The 17096-nt window shown below is 41.1% G+C and overlaps 1 protein-coding gene across 1 annotated transcript in view; it reads left to right on the top strand.

The window, feature by feature from the left end:
* The window catches only part of LOC308578268 (putative helicase senataxin), a 180073-nt gene that overhangs the window by 43486 nt on the left and 119491 nt on the right, over positions 1–17096 (top strand). Inside the window, exon 7 of the mRNA XM_081178517.1 lies at positions 16910–17077. Within this exon, the coding sequence (XP_081034643.1) occupies positions 16910–17077 (168 nt within the window). The remainder of the gene's footprint in view (positions 1–16909; positions 17078–17096) is intronic.

The raw sequence follows: 17096 nt of genomic DNA, 5'->3' as shown, positions 1-17096 counted from the left end.
AATTTTTCTTGAATTTCTGTTCATCTTGGTCACGTAACCTGCCTGTTAGTCTATCCAGCTCGGCGTAATTTACCATTTTAATCTGCCAATCACTTATGCCAGGTATAGCCTCCGACTTCCAATTTTGTGCCAGCAGAATTCTTGCGGCTGTGGTGTCGTAAAGGAATATTAATTTGTCCTCGCTTTTTATTTCTTTGCCCATTATACCCAACAGAAAGGCCTCAGGTCTCTTGGGAAAGGTATATTTTAATATTTTTTTAAGCTCATTATAAATTGATTCCCAAAAGGCCTTCACCTTGCTGCATAACCACCACATATGATACAGGTCTCCCCCCACTTCGCCACATTTCCAGCATGTCTTATTCTTTAATCTATACATTTTGGCCAGCTTCGCCGGTGTGAGATACCATCTATATATCATCTTCCAGACATTCTCTCTCAACACTGTACAAGCCGTAAACTTAATATTACTGTTCCACAATTCCCGCCACCTCTCATAATCTATATTATAGCCAAAGTCAATTGCCCATTTAATCGTTGCCTCTTTCACCTCCTCATCCCCTGTGTACCATTCCAACAGCATATCGTATATTTTAGATAATATTTTATTCTTTCCTTCTACTATCTCTATGTTAAATCTTGATTTTTTGTCATCAAAACCTGTTTTTCTCTTGTCCTCCTTCAGCATATCATTCACCTCATGATATTGTAGCCAACTAGTAAATAAATGTTTTATCTCTTCATAGGGTTTAATTTTGAGCCCTTGTTCTGTTTTTCTTACCAAATCTTCGTATGTGGCATTTTCCCCTTCCATATTTGTCTTCTTAATTGTTGATACCTCTATTGGTGAGATCCACCAGGGTGTCTTTCTTTCAAGGAGGTTTTTATTTCTCTCCCAAACCTTGTATAACGGTCCCCTAAAGATATGGTTTAGGAAGCCCCTATGGACCTTCACCTTCCCATACCAGAGGTATGCATGCCACCCGAACCGGTTGTTAAAACCTTCCAGGTCCAGCAAATCTCTGTTCTCCAATTTTATCCAATCCTTTACCCAAAGTAGACATGCTGCTTCATAGTAAATACTCAGATCTGGTAGTGAAAAACCCCCTCTTTCCTTTTTGTCGATCAATATTTTCATTTTTATCCGTGGTCTTTTTCCCTGCCAGATGTATCTCGCCAGGGCTTTCTGCCATTCTTTACATTGTTTTAGACCTTTAAGTACTGGTATAGTTTGAAATAAGAACAGCATTCTAGGCAAGATGCTCATTTTGACCACAGCTATCCTCCCCAAAAAGGAAAGTTTCATCCTCCCCCAAATTTCCATATCTTTCTTTATATTCCTCCAGGTGACCTCATAATTGTCCTTATATAAATTTAAGTTTTTGGCCGTAATCCACACTCCAAGATATTTCACTTTTTTAACCGCCATAATTTCCACCTTTCGTTCTAGTTCTGTCGTCTCTTCCTTATTTAGATTTTTAACCAGCATTTTAGTTTTGGTCTTATTTACTTTGAGTCCTGCCACACCCCCGAATTCCTCTATTTTTTGTAAGGCTTCTTTAACACTCTCCTTTGGATCTTCTAGGGTCAGTACGATATCATCCGCAAATGCTTTAATTTTAAATTCCCTTTTTCCCACCTTGATTCCTTTCACTTCTGTTGCCTCCCTCAGTCTCTCATTGAGAATTTCCAGTACTATTATAAATAATAAAGGGGATAGGGGGCAACCTTGTCTGGTTCCTTTATAAATGTTCAGATATTCCGTAGTGGTGTTATTTATTACCAATTTTGCTTTCTGCTCCTTATATATTGTTTCTATTCCTCTTCTAAAATTTTCCCCTATCCCCATCATTTCTAGACTTTTCCTTAGGAAATCCCACGAGATATTGTCAAATGCCTTTTCGGCATCTATGAAAACCAGAGCGGCCTGTCTGTCTATTTTCATATCCAAGTATTCAATAATATCTATCAAGTTTCTTACATTATCCCGTAGTTGTCTCCCTGGAAGGAAGCCTGTTTGATCTTTATGTATTTTATTAATCAAAACCTTTTTTAATCTTTCCGCCATTATGTCTGCGAATAATTTATAATCATTATTTAATAATGAAATTGGCCTGTAATTCTTCACTTCCAAATTATCTACATCTTTTTTAGGAATCAATGTAATATATGCTTCCTTCCAGGTGTTTGGCAACTTTCCTTCCCTCAATATGTTATTCATCACCTCGCCTAGCACTGGGGATAATTGATTACTTAACGTTTTATAATATTTGGCTGAAAGGCCGTCCGGCCCCGGCGCTTTCCCCGCTTTCATCTTTTTTATTGCCTTCTTTATCTCTTCTTGGCTGATTTTCTGATCTAATATCTCTTTTTCCTCTTTTGGGATTTGCTTTAGGTGGTATTTTTGTAAGTATTGGTCTATTTCTTGTTCTTTTTCGTTTCCTCTTTTATATAACTCCTTGTAGAATTTTTGAAATATCTTTTTTATTTCCTTAGGTTCTTCCACAATTCTTTCTCCTTCTCTTATTTTACTAATCGTATTTTGTTTCTTCCTTTCTCTTATTTGCCAGGCTAAATACTTCCCTATCTTATTTGCGGATTCAAAGCTCTTTTGATTCAATAATTTAATTTTCCACTCTATCTCTTGGTTTATTATTGTGGAGAATTTGGCTTGTAAAATTTTTAGATTCTGTTTTGTAGTCTCATCGTTAGGGTTAATAGTCAGTTTTCTTTCATTTTCCATAATCTGTAGTAAAGTCTCTTCTTTCTTTGTCTCTTTTTCTTTTCTTAATTGACTGTTTTTCTGAATCAAGAATCCCCTCATAACCGCCTTTCCTGCATCCCACACAGTCTCTATTGGGGTTTCTCCATTTAAATTCCACTTAAAGTATTCTTCAATTGTTTCTATGGCCTTATTTACGATGTTTTGATCATTAAATAAGAATTCATTCATTCTCCATCTACCTACTTTAACATCTTTGCTTTTTAGTTCAATAGTAACCGCGTTGTGGTCGGATATAACTCGTGGTTGGATTTCAGATTTAGTTAAATTCGGTACCAGTTCATTCGAAATCCAAATACTGTCTATTCTCCCCCAGCTTTGGTTTGGGTTTGAAAAAAAAGTGAATTGTTTCATAGCGGGGTTCTTAAGTCTCCATGCATCAATTAAGCCCAGGTTATTTACCATGTCGAAAAAAGATCGGGGTAGCTTGCCATCTTTCATCTCCTGTCTTTTTGTTAGTTTATCTAAATTTGGGGACACCACTCCATTAAAGTCACCCATCAATATCATTTTTTGATCCATCCATTCCATCAGTATATTACCTAATTCAAAGAAGAAAGCAGATTTTTTATCATTTGGTGCATATATTCCAACCACAATTATTTTTTCCCCCTGGAACACCATCTGAATTACAACCACTCTCCCTTGTTCATCTTTGTACAATAATTGTGGATTGAATTTTCCCTTAATGTATAGTATTACCCCTCTTTTTTTGACCTTGTCCGCGGTCGCAAAATCCAATCCTAATCTCTTATTACTTAATACCCTTTTATGTTTGTTTATTACATGCGTCTCTTGTAAGCAGATTAAATCCCAGTTCTTTTTCAATAATACATGCGTAATCTGATTCCTTTTATTTTTGTTATTCAACCCATTCACATTCCAGCTTAGTGCTTTTAGAGCCATCTGTTATGTTACACTAACTGGTCTCTAGTCTAAGTAGGAACTACTGTTCCTTGTCTTCCCGATGGGCTTCGTGGGGTGGTGAATGCTTCCCTCCGTGAGGGAGCCTTCCCAGACCCGCTGAAAGAGGCGGTTATTAAACCGCTTCTTAAAAAACCATCTTTAGATGCGGCCACGATGGCCAACTATCGCCCAGTCTCAAATCTTCCATTCCTGGGTAAGGTGATTGAGCGAGCGGTTGCCGAACAACTCCAGGCACGCCTGGAAGAAGCGGACCATTTGGATCCCTTCCAGTCGGGATTCAGGCCTCATCATGGGACTGAAACTGCCTTGGTCGCACTGGTTGATGATCTCCGGCGGGCTAGGGACAAAGGTGAGAGCTGTTTCCTAGTTCTGCTGGATCTCTCAGCGGCGTTCGATACCATCAACCATAGCATCCTTCTGGACCGTCTTGAGGGGCTGGGAGCTGGGGGCACTGTTATACAGTGGTTCCGCTCCTTCCTCCTGGGCCGTGTTCAGAAAGTGGTGGGGGGGGGTTGAGTGTTCAGACCCCTGGGGTCTCACTTGTGGGGTTCCTCAGGGTTCTGTCCTCTCCCCCATGCTTTTCAACATCTACATGCGGCCGCTGGGAGAGATCATCAGGAGGTTTGGGCTGGGTGTTCATCAGTATGCGGATGATACACAGCTCTACCTCTCTTTTAAATCAGAACCAGTGAAGGCAGTGAAGGTCCTGTGTGAGTGTCTGGAGGCGGTTGGAGGATGGATGGCGGCTAACAGATTGAGGTTGAATCCTGACAAGACAGAAGTACTGTTTTTGGGGGACAGGAGGCGGGCAGGTGTGGAGGATTCCCTGGTCCTGAATGGGGAAACTGTGCCCCTGAAGGACCAGGTGCGCAGCCTGGGAGTCATTTTGGACTCACAGCTGTCCATGGAGGCACAGGTCAAATCTGTGTCCAGGGCAGCTGTTTACCAGCTCCATCTGGTACGTAGGCTGAGACCCTATCTGCCTGCGGACTGTCTCGCCAGAGTGGTGCATGCTCTGGTTATCTCCCGCTTGGACTACTGCAATGCACTCTACGTGGGGCTACCTTTGAAGGTGACTCGGAAACTACAACTAATCCAGAATGCGGCAGCTAGACTGGTGACTGGGAGCGGCCGCCGAGACTATATAACACCGGTCTTGAAAGACCTGCATTGGCTCCCAGTACGTTTCCGAGCACAATTCAAAGTGTTGGTGCTGACCTTTAAAGCCCTAAACGGCCTCGGTCCAGTATACCTGAAGGAGCGTCTCCACCCCCATCATTCTGCCCGGACGCTGAGGTCCAGCGCCGAGGGCCTTCTGGCGGTTCCCTCACTGCGAGAAGCAAAGCTACAGGGAACCAGGCAGAGGGCCTTCTCGGTAGTGGCGCCCGCCCTGTGGAACGCCCTTCCAGCAGATGTCAAGGCGATAAACAACTACCTGACATTCAGGAGACATCTTAAGGCAGCCCTGTTCAGGGAAGTCTTTAACGTGTGATATTTTATTGTATTTTTGGTTTTTGTGGAAGCCGCCCAGAGTGGCTGGGGAGGCCCAGCCAGATGGGCGGGGTATAAATAATAAATTATTATTATTATTATTATTATTATTATTATTATTATTATTATTATTATTATTATTCTATTAGTGAGCTCCGAAATATGTGGTTCCCGAAACCTTTATGAATTTTATTCTTTTCACACCATAAATACGCGTGCCATCCAAATCTGTTGTCAAATCCTTCTAAATCTAATAACTCCTTATTCTCTAATTTTATCCATTCTTTCAACCAGCAAAGACATGCTGCTTCGTAGTATAGTTTCAAGTCCGGCAGGGCGAAGCCTCCTCTTTCCTTTGCATCTGTTAATAACTTAAATTTAATTCTCGGCTTCTTACCCTGCCAGATATACCTTGAGAGCACTCTTTGCCACTCTTTAAAAATTACTACCCCCTTTATTATGGGGATAGTCTGAAACAAAAATAACATCTTTGGAAGAACACTCATTTTAACCATAGAGATTCTACCCCAAAAAGATAACTTCAATCTTCCCCACATCTCCAAATCTTTCCTTATTCCATTCCAGACCGGTGTATAATTATTCTGAAACAAATCAATATTTTTACGAGTTAACCAAATTCCTAAATATTTTACCCTTTTCACCACCTCTATCTCTATTCTTTGTTGCATTATTTCTATCATACTTTGATCCATATTTTTAGCAATTATTTTAGTTTTCTTCTTGTGTAGTCTGAACCCTGCCACATTTCCAAATTTCTCAATCTCTTCCAATACTTCTTTTACACTTGCTAAGACAACAGGCATATAAAAGTTATGACGCTGGAAGATGAGCCCCTCAGGTCGGAAGGTGTCCAACATGCTACTGGGGAAGAGCGGAGGACAAGTACAAGTAGATCCAGAGCTGATGAAGCGGCTGGGCCAAAGCCGAAAGGACGCTCAGTTGCGGATATGCATGGAAGCGAAAGGAAAGTCCAATGCTGTAAAGAAAAATATTGCATAGGAACCTGGAATGTAAGAACGATGAACCTGGGTAAGTTGGATGTGGTCAAAAATGAGATGGCGAGAATAAATATTGACATCCTGGGCATCAGTGAGCTAAAATGGACGGGAATGGGCGAATTCAGTTCGGATGACTATCATATCTACTACTGTGGGCAAGAAACCAGTAAAAGAAATGGAGTGGCCCTCATAGTCAACAAAAGAGTGGGGAAAGCTGTACTGGGATGCAGTCTCAAAAATGATAGAATGATCTCGATACGAATCCAAGGCAGACCTTTTAACATCACAGTAATCCAAGTTTATGCACCAACTACTGGTGCTGAAGAAACTGAAATTGACCAATTCTATGAAGAATTACAAGACCTTATAGAAGTGACACCAAAGAAGGATGTTCTGCTCATTATAGGGGATTGGAATGCTAAAGTAGGGAATCAAGAGATAAAAGGAACAACTGGCAAGTTTGGCCTTGGAGATCAAAACGAAGCAGGGCAAAGGCTAATAGAGTTCTGCCAAGAGAACAAGCTGGTCATCACAAACACGCTTTTCCAACAACACAAGAGACGACTCTACACATGGACATCCCCAGATGGGCAACATCGAAATCAGATTGATTATATTCTCTGCACCCAAAGATGGAGAAGCTCTATACAGTCAGCAAAAACAAGACCTGGAGCTGACTGTGGCTCAGATCATCAGCTTCTTATAGCAAAATTCAAGCTTAAACTGAAGAAAGTAGGAAAAACCACTGGACAGGTAAGATACAATCTAAACCAAATCCCTTATGAATACACAGTGGAAGTGAGGAACAGGTTTAAGGATTTAGATTTGCTGGACAGAGTGCCTGAAGAACTATGGGTGGAGGCTCGCAACATTATACAGGAGGCAGCAACTAAAACCATCCCAATGAAAAAGAAATGCAAGAAAGCAAAGTGGCTGTCCAACGAGGCCTTACAAATAGCGGGGGAGAGAAGGCAAGCAAAATGCGAGGGAGATAATGAAAGATACAAGAAATTGAATGCAGATTTCCAAAGAATAGCAAGGAGAGACAAGAAGGCCTTCTTAAACGAGCAATGCAAAGAAATAGAGGAAAGCAACAGAATGGGAAGAACCAGAGATCTGTTCAAGAAAATCGGAAATATGAAAGGAACATTTCGTACAAAGATTACCATAATAAAGGACAAAAGTGGTAAAGACCTAACTGAAGCAGAAGACATCAAGAAGAGGTGGCAAGAATACACAGAGGAATTATACCAGAAAGATATGGATGTCTCGTACACCGCAGGTAGTGTGGTTGCTGACCTTGAGCCAGACATCCTGGAGAGTGAAGTCAAATGGGCCTTAGAAAGCACTGCAAATAACAAGGCCAGTGGAAGTGATGGTATTCCAGCTGAACTGTTTAAAATTTTAAAAGATGATGCTGTTAAGGTGCTACACTCAATATGCCAGCAAGTTTGGAAAACTCAGCAGTGGCCAGAGGATTGGAGAAGATCAGTCTACATCCCAATCCCAAAGAAAGGCAGTGCCAAAGAATGCTCCAACTACCGCACAATTGCACTCATTTCACACGCTAGCAAGGTTATGCTTAAAATTCTACAAGGAAGGCTCAAGCAGTATGTTGACCGAGAACTCCCAGAAGTGCAAGCTGGATTTAGAAGAGGCAGAGGAACCAGAGACCAAATTGCAAACATGCGCTGGATCATGGAGAAAGCTAGAGAGTTCCAGAAAGACATCTACTTCTGCTTCATTGACTATGCAAAAGCCTTTGACTGTGTTGACCACAGCAAACTAGGGCAAGTTCTTAAAGAAATGGGAGTGCCTGATCACCTCATCTGTCTCCTGAGAAATCTCTATGTGGGACAAGAAGCTACAGTTAGAACTGGATATGGAACAACTGATTGGTTCCAAATTGGGAAAGGAGTACGGCAAGGCTGTATATTGTCTCCCTGCTTATTTAACTTATATGCAGAATTCATCATGCGAAAGGCTGGGCTGGATGAATCCCAAACCGGAATTAGGATTGCCGGAAGAAATATCAACAACCTCAGATATGCAGATGACACAACCTTGATGGCAGAAAGTGAAGAGGAATTAAAGAACCTTTTAATGAGGGTGAAAGAGGAGAGCGCAAAATATGGTCTGAAGCTCAACATCAAAAAACGAAGATCATGGCCACTGGGCCCATCACCTCCTGGCAAATAGAAGGGGAAGAAATGGAGGCAGTGAGAGATTTTACCTTCTTGGGCTCCATGATCAGTGCAGATGGTGACAGCAGTCACGAAATTAAAAGACGCCTGATCCTTGGGAGAAAGGCGATGGCAAACCTAGACAACATCTTAAAAAGCAGAGACATCACCTTGCCAACAAAGGTCCGTATAGTAAAAGCCATGGTTTTCCCAGTAGTGATTTATGGAAGTGAGAGCTGGACCATAAAGAAGGCTGATCGCCGAAGAATTGATGCTTTTGAATTATGGTGCTGGAGGAGACTCTTGAGAGTCCCATGGACTGCAAGAAGACCAAACCTCTCCATTCTTAGGGAAATCAGCCCTGAGCGCTCACTGGAAGGACAGATCCTGAAGCTGAGGCTCCAGTACTTTGGCCACCTCATGAGAAGAGAAGACTCCCTGGAAAAGACCCTGATGCTGGGAAAGATGGAGGGCACAAGGAGAAGGGGACAACAGAGGACGAGATGGTGGGACAGTGTTCTCGAAGCTAGCAGCATGAGTTTGATCAAACTGCGGGAGGCAGTGGAGGACAGAAGTGCCTGGCGTGCTCTGGTCCATGGGGTCACGAAGAGTCGGACACGACTAAACGACTAAACAACAACAATGGTTCTTCAATCGTAATTACTAGATCTTTGTATTTGTATTCATTCTGACCAACTTGTTACCCCTTTTATTAATTCATTTTGTCTCATCGACCTCAAAAAAACCTCTAGGACCTTTATAAATAGCAGTGGTGAGAGTGGACATCCCTGTCTAGTTCCTTTTGTTATTTTGATATCTTCTGTATTCACATTATTAACAATTAATTTTGCTTTCTGCTCTGTATAAATTGCCTTTATCCCATTAAAAAACTCTACCCCCACATCCATATATTCCAAGTTCTTCAACATAAAATCCCAAGCAATATTGTCAAAGGCCTTTTCTGCATCTACAAACATTAATATAGCTTGTTTCTCATTCCTGGCAGTCAGATACTCCAAAATATTAATTACATTTCTTATATTATATTCCATCTGCCTGCCTGGAAGGAAACCCGCTTGATCTTTGTGAATAATTTCTTGCAATATCTTTTTCAATCTGTTTGCTAAAATCCATGCAAATATCTTATAGTCTGTATTAAGCAGTGAAATAGGCCTGTAATTTTTAACTTGTGTTAAATCTGAGTCCTGTTTAGGGATAAGTGTAATAAATGCTTCTTTCCACGTTTCAGGGATGTCTCTTTCTTTTAAAATATTGTTCATGACTTCTTTCAATGGTGTCATTAAAGCATCTCTCAGTTCTTTATAGTAGCCTGATGTAAATCCATCTGGTCCAGGGGCTTTCCCCCTTTCCAGTTCCTTTATGGCCTCTTTTATCTCCTCGTTTCCTATTGGGGCATTCAGTTGGTCTTTCTTTTCTGCCAGGATCTTCTGCACCTTTTTTCTTTCAAAAATCGTTCTATTTTCCTCATAGAATCATAGAATCATAGAGTTGGAAGAGACCACAAGAGCCATCGAGTCCAACCCCCTGCCAAGCAGGAAACACCATCAGAACACTCCTGACATATGGTTGTCAAGCCTCTGCTTAAAGACCTCCAAAGAAGGAGACTCCACCACACTCCTTGGCAGCAAATTCCACTGTCGAACAGCTCTTACTGTCAGGAAGTTCTTCCTAATGTTTAGGTGGAATCTTCTTTCTTGTAGTTTGGATCCATTGCTCCGTGTCCGCTTCTCTGGAGCAGCAGAAAACAACCTTTCTCCCTCCTCTATGTGACATCCTTTTATATATTTGAACATGGCTATCATATCACCCCTTAACCTCCTCTTCTCCAGGATAAACATGCCCAGCTCCCTTAGCCGTTCCTCATAAGGCATCGTTTCCAGGCCTTTGACCATTTTGGTTGCCCTCCTCTGGACACGTTCCAGTTTGTCAGTGTCCTTCTTGAATTGTGGTGCCCAGAACTGGACACAGTACTCCAGGTGAGGTCTGACCAGAGCAGAATACAGTGGCACTATTACTTCCCTTGATCTAGATGTTATACTCCTATTGATGCAGCCCAGAATTGCATTGGCTTTTTTAGCTGCCGCGTCACACTGTTGGCTCATGTCAAGTTTGTGGTCAACCAAGACTCCTAGATCCTTTTCACATGTACTGCTCTCAAGCCAGGTGTCACACATCTTGTATTTGTGCCTCTCATTTTTTTTGCCCAAGTGCAATACTTTACATTTCTCCCTGTTAAAATTCATCTGGTTTGTTTTGGCCCAGTTCTCTAATCTGTCAAGGTCGTTTTGAAGTGTGATCCTGTCCTCTGGGGTGTTAGCCACCCCTCCCAGTTTGGTGTCATCTGCAAATTTGATCAGGATGCCCTTGAGTCCATCATCCAAGTCGTTGATAAAAATGTTGAATAAGACCGGGCCCAAGACAGAACCCTGTGGCACCCCACTAGTCACTCTTCTCCAGGATGAAGAGGAACCATTGATGAGCACCCTTTGGGTTCGGTCAGTCAGCCAGTTACAAATCCACTGAGTGGTAGCAGAGTCAAGACCGCATTTTACCAGCTTCTTTACAAGAATATCATGGGGCACCTTGTCAAATGCCTTGCTGAAATCAAGGTAGGCTATATCCACTGCGTTCCCTTCATCTACCAGGCTTGTAATTCTGTCAAAAAACGAGATCAGGTTAGTCTGACATGACTTATTTTTCAGAAATCCATGCTGACTATTGGTGATCACAGCATTCCTTTCTAGGTGCTCACAGACTGTTTGCTTAATGATCTGCTCCAGAATCTTCCCTGGTATTGATGTCAGACTGACTGGGCGGTAATTATTTGGGTCCTCTCTTTTCCCCTTTTTGAATTATTATTATTTCTTTCTCTGTTTTTATATAGTTTTCTATAAAAGTCCAAAAATCCTTTTCTAATTCCTTTCGGATTGTCAGCCTCTTCTCCGTTTACAATAATTTTATTAATTGTATTTTGCTCTTTTCTCTTTTTGGTTTGCCACGCAAGCCATTTACCAGATTTGTTCGCAAATTCAAAGTTTTTTTTGTCTTAACCTTTTAATATTCAGTTCTATTTCTTTATTTATGATCATTGCAAATTGTGTTTGTAAAGTCTTAATCTCTTGTTTTATTTTTAAATTATTTGGTTTTTTAATTTGGTTATTTTTAATTAATTTTTGTTCATTGTCCATAATCTGCTTTAGGATTTCTTTCCCCCCCTTTTTCTCTATTCTTGTTCTTCAAAGAATTCTGTTGGATAAAGAAACCTCTCATCACTGCCTTGCTTGCATCCCATACTACACTCATCTTCGTTCCTTTATTGCTGTTGTCCACAAAATACTCAGTTAGTTTCTTTTGTGCTTTTTCAATGATTTTTTGATCGTCGAAGAGGTAATCATTGATTCTCCATCTAAAGGTTCTTTCCTCGAATCCTTTCAATTCCATTTTTATTGGATTATGGTCTGAAATTATTCTTGGTTGGATCTCAATTTGAAGAATTCTTGGAGTCAAATCGTTCGACACCCATATTTGATCTATTCTTGACATTGACTGATTCGGTTCAGAAAGAACTGAATTGTTTTTCCAATGGATATCTGAGTCTCCAAATATCGATCAAATTATAATTCTTTACCATTGCGAAAAAAGTCTTAGGTAATTTTCCTTCTTTGTTTGATCCATCTCTTAGTCTGTCCATTTCCAATGAGACCACTCCATTCATGTCTCCCATTACTATGATTTTCTGGTCCATATATTCAAATAGTTTTTCTTCTAAAGATTTATAAAAATCTGTCTTGTTTCCATTAGGTGCATAGATCCTGACAATTATCAAATTTTCGCCCTGCCATTTGATCCGTACTGCAATCATCCTTCCTTCTTTATCTTTGAAGATTTGTTGTGATTCAGTTTTACTTTTGATATATAGAACTACCCCTCTTTTTTCTCTTTATCTGAAGATACAAATTTGTTTCCTAATCTTTTGTTAATCAAAATTTTCCTATGTTTCCTTGCGACGTGTGTCTCTTGTAAACATATAATGTCCCGATTGTTCTTTCTAAAAAATTGTTCAATTTTATTCCGCCCCCCCCCCCTCATTCATTCCATTAATATTCCAATTCCATAATTTTAGTGCCATGGTGATTTCCAATTAAATAAATTTAGTTTGCTTTTTACGCTTTTATAATTTATCTGACTCTCCTTCTTCCTCTTCTTTTTCTTCTCCTAAATTTTCCCCATTCTCTTCTTCTTCTTCTTCCCCCGATTCTAATTCATCCTGGGCACCTGCTCCTTTTTCTGCTCCTTTGACTTCTCCAATTTCTCCATCTTCTACTTTTAGTTCCTTATACCTTCTCAGAAACTTCCCTGTTTCTTCTGGACTCGTCAATCTGCGCTTTTTGGTTTTGTAGAAAAATGAAATTCCCTCCAGAAATTCCCACCTGAATTCAATGTTGTTTTTCTTAAGGACCTGCACCAGTGGTTTATATGGGTCTCTTCGTTTCAATAATCTTATTGGTATATCTTTAAAGATGATTATATAACTTCCATCTATATACAATATTTTCTCTCTGTTCTTCTGTAATATCAAATTTCTCATTTCCCTGTCCTTCAAGGTGATTAGACAGTCTCCTGGGAATTTTCTTGTTTTTGATGTTCTTACTCTCATTCTAAATGCATTTTGTACTGTTTTAGCTACCTCTTGCCAGTGTGGTGTAGTGGTTAAGAGCGGTAGTCTCGTAATCTGGGGAACCGGGTTCGCGTCTCCGCTCCTTCACATGCAGCTGCTGGGTGACCTTGGGCTAGTCACACTTCTTTGAAGTCTCTCAGCCCCACTCACCTCACAGAGTGTTTGTTGTGGGGGAGGAAGGGAAAGGAGAATGTTAGCCGCTTTGAGACTCCTTAAAGGGAGTGAAAGGCGGGATATCAAATCCAAACTCTTCTTCTTCTTCTCTTCTATTGGTAATTCCATCCATTGGGCTAATTCCGATATCAGTCTGTCTTTAATATTTTCATTCTGTATTTCCGGAATAGCTCTCAACCTCAGATTAACTTCCCTCTGTTGCAATTCATTCATAGCAATCAAATCTTTAATTTCTTCTTGTGATTTATTTAATTCCAACATCTCCACTCTAATCCTCTCTTCCTCTCGCTTCACTTCCTTCATTTCTTGTTTCGTCCTCTTAAATCCTTCCTCCAGCGATTGAGTTCTCTTAGATACCTCTTTTAATTGTCCTTTAAGTTCATTAACTGTCTCATCAATTTTTTTTATCCATTTTCCCAATCTTATTATCTACTGATTCTAGTTTTGATTCTAAATTCTTTTCACTTTGTTTTATTTCGGCAAACATTCTCAAAATTTCTGCTTTAAACTCTGTTTCTTGTTTGGACCCCTTCCTCTCTACTGGTGTCCCCCCATCTGCCCCTTTCTTTTGCTGGTGTGACATCTTTATTAATTATTCCTTATTATTCAAACAATCTTCAAATATTGATTGAACCAATTTTTACACTTTTACACTTTGTCAATTTTCCAATTTCTAATTATATCATATAGTTCAACTGTAGTTTGGGGGTGATGAGGATGATGAAGAGTATAAGATCAGAGTAGAAACCGGAACAAAACAAACTAAATCTTCTTGCCACCAATTAGGCTATTCCTCAGAAAAAAATTGCTTCCCAGATAAATCCAATACCTCGCCCAAAGGAAAAGGAATTTCCAAAAATTTCCAAAAATCTTCCCACAAGGCTTCCCAGAAATCTTCCCATAAAAAACCCTTTCCAAGATTATATCCAATTAATCACGTTCCAAAAAAATTATCCAAATGACAAAGGTCCAAAATTATATCCAAGTGACAAAATCTCAGAGGCAAAATTCCCAAAAAGATGAAGAAAAAAACAATAAAAACAAACGCAGAACCCTTCACTCGACTAAAAAGGCACAAGTCACTTCTCAGTATTATATCCCTCAGTATTATATTCCTTCGCCAGGAAAAAAAATCAGAGAAAAACAAATTGTAGTAGCTCGTTCCTTCCACTAGGGTAACAGACAGTTCCTTTAATATATACAGTTTTAGACTTAAAAGTTCCCAATTCATAAAAAAAGGAAAGAAAAAAAAGGGGTTTCCCAATTGTAATTAATATGCTTAAGTGACAGAGGCAGCTATAATCCTATTTAGCATTAAGGATTCCCATAATAAAGTCTAAAAAGACCTTTATCCGCTGTTTCCACCTAACCGTCGTTCCAATAGAGTTTTAATAATGGAGTCGGAAGCTCCTTTTCCGTTTCAGTGTTCTTTGTTCTTTTAAAAGTGAAAGTAACAAAGCACTTCAGCCTTCTGTTTCCCTCCGTTGCATCAAAGACCACAAACTTCTTCAATCTTAACTTTCTGCTCTCCCTTTCTAACTTTAGCAGTCTTAAAACTTTGTAGCTTCTTAAAGAGTTACTTTTAAATAAAGTTCTAGGAGAGAAAGAAAACAGTAACCGCCAGTGGCAACTCACTTTCCCTTTCCAGCTCTGTGCGCCGCGTTACGTCTATCCTGATTCCAGATGACAGCTGAACTCCAATTTTTTCTCTTTCTATTTCGAATCTTTACTTGATTTGTTACCATGAAATTATAATCCAATTAGGTCCGAATTTCTTCTATTTGAGAATGGAGCGCTTCTCTTGCAAGCTCAGGGCTTCGCTATTCGGGTGTAGAAAATGGCTTCCCGTAGCCCTCAGCCCCGCTCCGCCGTTCTCTTCGCTCCTTTTGGAGTTACCTGATGGCCGGGCGGGCTGCTCCTGGCTTCGCTGGGAACCTGTCACTCCGGGTGACACCCCCCCGAGATTAAATTTGGGGGCTACTGCGCCCTGTAGCACCCCTTTTCGCCCGAAATAGCACAGGATTCTCCTCTCGGAAAAATCCTTGCTTGCGGCAGGATCGCGCTCCACCAGAAGTCCCTCCAGGCCTCTCTGACTGGCACTTGCAAGTCTGCCTAGGCCACACACACTGTCCCCAGTGTGCGTACATTCCTCTGTACACAGGAGAACTGCGACATACATCCAGTGGAGCTGTATGCATGCTTAGCAGAGTTCTGCAAGAAGCGAGGCTGTGTAGGCGTGTGACATCACGAAATTTATTAATTTACAGCAAATCAAAACAACAAAACATGACTGGTGTGAGCAGTGTCTCTCACACACGTCTTCTGTCCCAAAGCAGAGAACAAAGAGCAGAAAAATAAAAACACACAGAACGGAAGTTCTCTTGTCTGAGTTTATGTTCCCACACTTCCAGCAGTGTGGAATGTAAATAAGGATCACATGATCCAGCAATGCGAGAATGAATTAGAGACACCCAGGCCTTGCCCTTCACTGGCCTTGCTTTGCACCCTCCTTGAGTGGTGGTGGTGTTATCTGCCTGGTTGGGATGTGTCCTTGAGCTCTGATCAAGCCTCTTGCTTGCCTGAATTTGGGAGGAGAGTGGTGTCTTGAATGTGAAGAAAGGTAAAACCCACCATGTTTGCGTTGCTCACTTTTGTCCCTGCCACGTGGCCCTCAGAATGTTGTTCTGGAAGGAATGTGGCCCTTGGACTGAAAAGGTCCCCCTGCCACTACCCAGTGCATAATTCCATCTACACCTTTTTTGTCTCCTGTTTGGCTGTATCTCACATGGATGTGAAATTTAGCTGCTTGGGAAATTCACTGAGTCCCACCTGTCTTTCCATAGCCAAAATTAAGCTTGAGCACACATTACCTGTCTTAAGCCAACCTTCCCCCAGCCTGACACTCCCCAGGTGTTTGGGGCTACAACTCCCATCACCTCCAACCATTGGCCGTGCTGGCCAGGGCTGATGGGACTGGTAGTCCAAAACATCTGGTTGGCACAAAGCTGATGAACATCAGCAGCAGTCTTCCACAGTCTCCTCCTTCCTCTTCATTTATTTATTCAATTTATACCCCACTCTTCTTCCTGAAAGTTGAACTTGGGCCTTAGGAGAGAATGACATTGTGATAACATTCCTGTGGCAATTTTCTGCAAAATGAGAGGTCCATTGAAGAGAGACTTCCAAATCCTTGGGGCTTTTGTACCTCTGAAGTGAGGACAGATAACGCAGGGTCAGTTTGCACAAAATGCTAAACCAAACCATGGCTTAGTGCAAACTTGCAGGTGCTCAAAGAGGAGATGGTGGCTAGTTTGATTCGCCTTGAGGTCCTGCTACTGTGAGCTAAACCATGGTTTGGCTTGCATGTGTCTTCTGGACTTGGACATGTGGTTCAAACTTTAAGTGAGGCAAACCACAGGCTTAAGTTTGGAAAACTTGCTGTAGCCCAAACCAAGACCTAGCTCACAGCAGTAGAATACTGTAAGCAAAGCCATCACAGTCTCCTGTTCTGCGAACCCACATGCTCACACTAAGCCATGGTTTGGCATTGTATTAGTGTGAACTAGGTCACAGAAATCTCGGAACGGTCCGTTCTGGTGAGAGATGCACCTTTGTCCTCTCCTTTGCCCCACAGTCTTCGTACATGAAGGAGCTTAATGAAGATCAAAGGACAGCTATTGAAACTGCTTACACCTTCGTGATGAAGCTGCCTTCATTGCCCAAAGTTTGCTTGATCCATGGGCCACCTGGGACTGGGAAATCTAAGACTATCCTTGGGCTCCTTTACCGAATCCTCAGCAAGGTAGGTCAGGTTAGTAACA

The sequence above is a fragment of the Podarcis bocagei genome (assembly GCF_964188305.1).
Source record: "Podarcis bocagei genome assembly, chromosome: W".
NCBI classification, from domain to species: Eukaryota; Metazoa; Chordata; class Lepidosauria; order Squamata; family Lacertidae; genus Podarcis; species Podarcis bocagei.
This window is presented reverse-complemented; position numbering and strand designations above follow the sequence as displayed.